The sequence below is a fragment of the Morone saxatilis genome, unplaced genomic scaffold (genome assembly GCF_004916995.1).
Source record: "Morone saxatilis isolate NCDOM2014 unplaced genomic scaffold, NCSU_SB_2.0 Contig4, whole genome shotgun sequence".
Lineage (NCBI taxonomy): Eukaryota > Metazoa > Chordata > Actinopteri > Moronidae > Morone > Morone saxatilis.
Window position 1 is genome coordinate 6058933 of NW_023339984.1, and position 7615 is coordinate 6066547.

A 7615-nucleotide genomic window follows, 5' to 3' on the forward strand; every position below is an offset into this window, starting at 1 on the left:
AGATCTAATCGATAGCGCTCCACCTCCCGCACCAGTTCCGGCTCCTTCCCCCCCAGCGAAGTGACATTCCACGTCCCCAAAGCCAGCTTTTGCCGCCCAGGTCTGGTCTATCTAGACCCCTGCCTTTATTGCCACCCATCTGGCATTGCACCCGACACAGAATGTATGAACTGCATTTATGTAGTGCTTTAATACAAATCACTTTCTCATGTGTCTTTCACCCATTCACACACACACACACTGATAACAGCAAGCTACTTTGTTCTTTGACTCTTTTTTGTAACTAACTTGTAGATGTCTGCACCAAAGTTAACAAGGTAACAATTCCTGACATTAACAAAAGGGTAATGCACATTTTAATTTGACTTATTTAATAGTTCACAGAATATTAATTGTACTCACTCTGTTCTGTGTATTTTTCTTTATAAGCTGTAGGTGGTTATATCAGACAAAGGTAAGTTAATAGTTAATGATTAACAAGTCTCCTGCAAGTCTTAATTCACTTATTCAAAGATTGTTTATTTTACTCACTCTGTTGTAGATTGTTGTTTTTATTATTACTGAGGTATTGATGGCAGATTGAGGTAAAGTAATAATTAAAAACTGCTGAAGGGCTGTCTCCTTTAATTCTTCTAGCTAGTTTAATAATTCATTGATTATTTATCTCACTCAATCTCTTGTACTTTCATGTTTTATTCCCAGCAACGACGTGGAAGACTGAGACTCTGCCTCCAGGTTCTCCATGATGACAGAAGATACGGACCAGATGAGAAGGATGGATGACTACAGGACCAGATGGAGAGCGGTGGTCTTCTTTCTTTCAGTCGGCTGAGTAAGTAATCCCCTCACTGAGACTGCAAAAGTAGCAGTAGTGACATAAAGTGGTTGTTTAGTTGTGTCCAAAATGGTTCATGACTTGTTTTTCTGTATCATAGGGCAGGACCACTCATCCCAGGAAGACCCAGCACCCCTGCCTCTGCCTTTGCCTCTTCACCAACACCACCTTCGTCACCCACCAGCCCAGACGATGAGGAGCGCCCTGGCCTAACCAGCACAGAGGACGTTGTTACCTTCTTCGTCTTCTGTGCTGGTGGGTTTGGGATGCTGCTCACACTCACACACAGGAAGTTGTCACCACCTCTTTGCACGGATGCTCAAAAATCAAGAAAGACATGGACAGTTCAGACTGAATGAGTATTTAGTTTGTCACATTCAGGGCCGCCTGTTACTGTATACTGTATGTACAGTATGTGTACTGTTCATCAACTGAAGAGCACAGTGCAATACATATAAGACAATGTTTTAATTATGTTGTTATATTGTAGAATAGTAATAAATCTTTCATGTATAATTGATAAATCTGATAATGTATGTCATCTTTCCATTTGACTCAAAGACACTTACAAGTGTAACTTTGAACTGTGATTTTGAATAAGTTGGTAGTTGTACAAAAAGTCATAACTTGGTTTAATAGGCACTATTTGGTATTTTTAAGTTGATTTTAGTTTTCAGTTTTGGAAAAACAATTAACCATCATATATAATAACATAAAAACATTGTATAACATAGATTGTAACATTGTAGAGCTCCACAAGTGCACATCAGTTAAAATGGTTACTATAGCTTTCTTGAATATCCAAAATATCATATATTGATACGATCCACATAAATATAAGCAAAATATGTTTAGCTTTTATGATAATGAATAGATAATTTATCCTAATTATGAGTAAACAGTATACAAGTAATTAAGCTTTATAATAAACTCCCTTATTCGGCAGGTGTTAGTTCAAATTTGATAGCTCATAAAGATGACTGAAGTTTTGTCACTCAAATTCAACCTCAAGGCAATAATTGTGTGATTACAGAAATATGATGCATTGTTCTTGAAATTGTACAATACAAGTTTTTTAAAAACTTTTTATTTAACTTTATTATTCAAATATTTAGACTTACTCTTTAATTTTTCCTCTTTCCAAACAATGGTCCTAACACTCTTACAGTAATGATACGTATACAGTAGTAAAATGTCATTAAATATGGTATTTTTGGGTAGAAATCTCAATTTCTTTTTGTACAGCCATAAAACTCTGGGGTAGGAATTGATCACACACACAGATCACAAGAGAAGCAGAGGAACATGCAAAACCTTGTGTCACAAAAGATTAAAATTTTAATCACCCTTATAAATCATTCTATAAATACATGGTTGTCATATCATTAAGAACTTATTTTAAATAGCAATAGATAACAAACAAGCAGTGGGGTTGCTGGGATCAAAGGAGACAAACCGTAACTGTTAGTGGAAGTAGCTGGGAATGTGTGTGTGTTAAGTTTGGTTTCTTTGCCACTGGTCTTCAATGAGATGCTCCTATCATCACTGGTCTTCAATGAGATGCTCCTATCATCACCGCTCTGAAAGACAAAATGAGAATGGCTTACAGTAAAAGTACGGTGATTGTGTGCAGAAAGGTAGACGGATAGACTTACTTTCAACTTTCTTCTTTAGTGGCAACAGTGCTGCTTTTGCCTGAAAAGCAAGTAGAGAATAAGTAACCAAAACGTATGTTTGACACATGACACATTTAGCTGGTTTATTTGCTTGTAGTGTAGTGTTGTGACCGTTTTAAAATTAGGAGCTAATCATATTTTACCTTCTTGATAGCAGTCCAGTCTTCGAGGATGTCAATGTCTCTCAACATGTAGACAATGAAAGGCCCTGTGAGATACAAAGGAAGAGGTATAAAATCATCGGTCAGTCTGTTAACTCCAGCTCACAGTCACAGCCTGAGAAAGAGGCAAATAAACTGAGATGCACTCAGAATAAAGGAACTACAACACAGAGAATATCACAGAAGATTAGCTGGAAAACTTGAACAAGCAATTTCTGAATGTGGCGTAACGGCAGTGAGGCTAATATGGAACTCTAACAGTAAAGGTGTGGGCAAAAAGTAAAAGAGGATGATGAGGTAAGTTTTACCTGAAACCAGAGCTACTTTCTTTTTCCTCTCCGACCGACCCAGCAGGTTCTTTCTTTTACACTTCTTGCTCCTCATCTCGTCACTCCATTCTGGAACGAGAAAAAAAAAAGCCATTAATTACATAACTTGTCTCGCTGATTACATTTAGGTTTGTTTCTACTGAGACATTATACGGACAAAGCAAGAAGTGGAAAATGTGTTCTCATACATGTCTGCTGTGGACGGTAAAGGTTGTCTGAAAAGTGGTGATGACAATGTGTAGTAATATCCTCAGATTGACATTTTGGCTGTACCTGAGGTGAGGTCTATATTCTGTCTGTCCTCCTCCAGTCTCCGTATCTTTTCCAGCAGTTCTGTCTTCATGGCATCAAACAGCAACGTCTGTTCGCTCTGTAACACACATACATAAATAAATACATTTGTTCAATACCACTGGTTCCATTGTTTGAGTGTCCAGTCTGAGTTATTATGGCTGTCCCTTTTCCTCTTCTGTGCCCTCTAGCTGTGCCCAGGGGTGCTACACCTGATTGCCTCTCAGTCTGGGATTTTGTTGCTTTTGTGTCTTTTGATAGTCTTGATTTAGTGTCTTGGTTGTTTGTAGCTCTCTATGTAAATAAATCCCATGGATTTGGTTGTTGTAACAGTGTCTTTCTATGGTTGTTTAAGGGTAGAGGTGGAGTGTGGGGTGTAACAGTGGGCCGTATATATACTGTATGTCTAGAATAGAATTACAGTGCATTCACACATAGCAAACAGCAATGATGATTATTAATGTAGAGAATTAAATAAAATATGTTAGAAATAAAGAGTCTATATTTGCTGCTGCCTATAAACAGTAGATAGTTGAGATCTTGTAGTTGTAGTGGCTCAGTATACAAGTAGTGCATGTGCACACTGTGTGTATTACCTCCAGGTGCTGCCTTGCTCCTTGTAGTTCACACTCGTATTTGTGTTTGATCACCTGTAGACACAGCTCTCTGTACACTCCTGTAAGTAGAGCCACAGAGAGGATGTTAGAAACAGAGACGCCACTGTGGACATTCAGGGCTCCAAGCAGCAATGCAGCTGGAACCCTCTTGGTTTTGTTCTCATTCTCCTTCTTCTTCTCCTTCTGCCGTTCTCCGCTAAAAGTGTAAAACTGTAAGACCTAGAAACACCACAATTGGCAGGTGGGTTGCGAATTCCACCCACTACTCAGGCACGTAAAATGACACTCACTGACCTCTAGGTGGCACTACAATAATCAAGTTTACGTTTTCGCAATTATCTCAAAAACAGCTTAGCCTACAGTAAAAATTATTTTAATCTCATCTGCATCTTTGCTCAATTAGTCAAAAAATGTCAAATTTTGTGACTTTTTTTTCCAAAACCTATTTTGGACATCTTCTCCAAAACCGCTGGGCCAATCGTCCCGAAACGAGTCCGGGTCATCTATCAGACTCTGTTGATCTTGAGCTGTTAAAGAAAATTTAATATGTATGAAACTATAAATGGGCAGAATAATAAAAATACAAGGAGACACTGTTTGCCACTAACTTTGCTGTCATGTCCAAATCCAGGCATTTTGCATTCAGTTTTCTCACCTTAAACCAGCAAAAGTAGGATTTCATAATGTATAGGAGCTCTAGGACAGTCCAGTCCTCATTTAGCATTATGTCACTACACAACAAGCCTTAATTTAAAATGTGCTCAATTTAATTTAATTCAATTAGGCTTTATTTCACTGTCATCTTATCATCTCTATCCATTTACTTCGTTTCAGATCCACATTCACAGTGAATCAAACTTTACCAGAAGGACTGTTTGTTAAACAGCCCCACTCAGTGGCCAGGTGTTGTATCATGCTACTATAGACTTGAGAAAACACACATCTACAACCTACAAAACTTTCCGGAAAAGATATATTATAAAAATGTACATTACATTGTTTCAGATGTGTTTGTTGTTTGCAGGGTAGAATACAAAATACAAAGTTGCATTAAACATCTGAATATCAAGCCCCTGTGGTCAAAAGGTGTTTTACTCACCAGCCACTTGTGTTCGTATCTGCATGCTGTTCTGTAGTGCAGCCAGTGGTTCTCTGTATTCTCCAGCCTTCCCCGTCAGCACCTCGTCCAGCTTCACTTTGACCTGGTTCAGCCGCTCCCGAAACAACCTGCAACCACAGTAAGCTCAGTCTTTCCTTCTTCTCTCCTTCCATCCGTCATACGACTGAGATTATTGTTACTTACTTCTCTTTCAGCTCCTGAAATTGTTTTTCCAGATCCAACATCTCATCTAGACATTCCCCTCTCCTCCGCTCACAGTCTTCATCATCCATCTCTTCACAGAAGAAAGACAGAGAGAGGCAGAAACAGTGAACAACACAACATCTTCATCTGTCCCTGCATACAATCAGGCAAGGAGCACTTGGATTTTACCTGAACTCTCCTCTTCCTCCTCCTCCTCTTCCTCCTCTTCCGTCTCATCCAAGTCACTGTCCCTCTCCTCCGTGCTCTCCTCCATGGTCTCCTCTCCTCCTCGTTCGTTATCTCTTGGTTGCTCCACCTCTCCGTTGGCCTCAGGGAGTTGGGACTCTCCTTCTGCCTCCATCTCCTCCTCCGGCTCCCGCACAGGGGGTTGGGCGGGCATGGCTGGCTGAGGAACATGCAGACAGACATAAAATAACTACACTACAATGTGTCTGGGTAAAGGTTGAAAAGTCAAACTAATTCAAATCCTCTTGTTGAGCTAGTTCATTGAAGAGTCATTTAGTACACTGGGTTACTCATGTGTACTTGTGTTTATTAACTTTTTGCACTTTATTGTTAACTTGTTGAATAATGGTGAATCCTCTTTTTGTGTACATTCATTTACTTTCATCATGTGTTGAATCTTAATCAAGTGCTACATTTTCTAAACTGTTCAAATAAACGAGGCTGACTGATTTAAATATTTTTGGACTAAATTTTTGTTGTGTTTTTTTTTTTCAACATTATGTCCTGATTTGCAAAATAAGTATGTAAATAAATTATAAATATTTTTTATTCTATTATTTGGTAAAAGGAAAACAAACATTGTATGCATCCACTACTGAAGAAAAGTAGATTTGCTCAGATTTAAAACACTGAATAACTTTGGAATTTGCAAAATATAGCTCTACATTTGCCATTTTATTTTACATTTGCTATTTAAGGCACTACTTCTATTGCACACAGAAACTGTACGTGAAACAACTTCCTTCAACATAATGACACTGAGATGTGCTAATTTTGCTCAACGTGGGTGATAACGATGAAAGACAACACTGCAGTTGGGTTGCAATAGTAAGCCACAAAGCAGAGCACAGGAGGCAGACAAAGGCACAAAAGATGCCACTCTGTTGGTAAAGCAGAAACTGTGAATGGTAGTTTATTGTGCAGACAGAAAATAGTCTGAATAAAACAGCACCGGGAAGCCCGCGGGACACCGAGCTACCGTGTGGCTTCCGCATCTCTGTCAAGCCACCTAGAAAAACACAGCACAGGACCGGAAACAACCCGATTCTTCTTGACGAAAAAAGCAAAAGAAAACGAGCTAAAAACTACAAAATCGACCTCACACCGAGTTAGAAACACTCTCGAAATAATTACAGCTGTAATATAAACGGGTTATTTCCCCCAACATTTGTCTACATCCTTTAACAGGGCTTTTATTTTGTCTCCTCACCGGAAGTCCAGTTTGATTGGCACAGATTGACCACTGGTAGCTTCCGTGATGTCATACAGTAAGATGGTAAACGGTATGAGGTCGACGGCGGTGTTTACTCCGAAATAAACATCCCAACTGAGTCTGGAGCCTGTTATACTGTCAGTCTATTTACTTAAAAAAATAAATAAATTAACAGACACTCGTTGTCGCATTTTAATGTCAAAATAGCTGCAAATAAACCACAGTGAAGTCAAGTGCAACACTAACGTTAGCTAACAATTGAAACCACACACAGACTGCCTCCTCATCACACTGTCACACTGTTCAAGTTGAGTTACGGACTCATATTTTCCTCTCTACTTTGATATGAAGCGATATTAACCTGCGTTTAAATGTCAGTAAGCAGACTGGTGCTTTCAGTCGCCTTCACACTGACCCTGTCTCCCAACTGCACACGGATTAACTAGTAACGTTATCCGTCCATGCAGGCGGGCGATGCTGTTAGTAAACACATCTGAACCGTCCGTTCACCGGACAACACCGCGGCCACAAGAGCCCGCTCACCTTCTCCCTCTGCTCCGCTGTACCAAGCTTAAAGTCTCACTTCTTATATTTCCATTCTTTAAAAAAAGCACTTCCTCTTCACTTCGGTCTTCAGTTCGACACTTTGCCGGACTCTACAACCAGTGGGTTCAGCCAATGAGCGCCGAGTTCTACTGTCGGATCGACCAATAGGAGCGAGCGTCCCCCCAGACGTCGCTGGTCCAATCACAATGTTTGGTAAGCCAATCACAATCCAGTCTGTTGCTGGGAGCCATCAGATTCAACCAATAGACGGGACGTTATACAAATACCGCGCATCTCCCTTTTTTCAATCTCACTCTAACACAGTATATTGTAATGTAATGTAATGTAATGTAATATAATGTAATATAATGTAATACAATGTAATATAATGTAATATA

General features: G+C 39.5%; 1 protein-coding gene across 1 annotated transcript; it reads right to left on the minus strand.

Moving 5' to 3' along the window:
• Nucleotides 1-2141: 2141 nt before the first annotated feature.
• Nucleotides 2142-7341, minus strand: brms1 (BRMS1 transcriptional repressor and anoikis regulator). The gene is made up of 10 exons (XM_035674888.1): nucleotides 7215-7341; nucleotides 5402-5618; nucleotides 5213-5303; nucleotides 5009-5136; nucleotides 3889-3968; nucleotides 3275-3371; nucleotides 2981-3070; nucleotides 2655-2719; nucleotides 2491-2530; nucleotides 2142-2415 (listed from the first exon to the last, which is right to left on the minus strand). The coding sequence occupies exons 2-10, from the start codon at nucleotides 5610-5612 to the stop codon at nucleotides 2408-2410; spliced, it is 810 nt and encodes a 269-aa protein (XP_035530781.1). The 5' UTR covers nucleotides 5613-5618; nucleotides 7215-7341; the 3' UTR covers nucleotides 2142-2407.
• Between the last annotated feature and the right edge of the window lie 274 nt (nucleotides 7342-7615).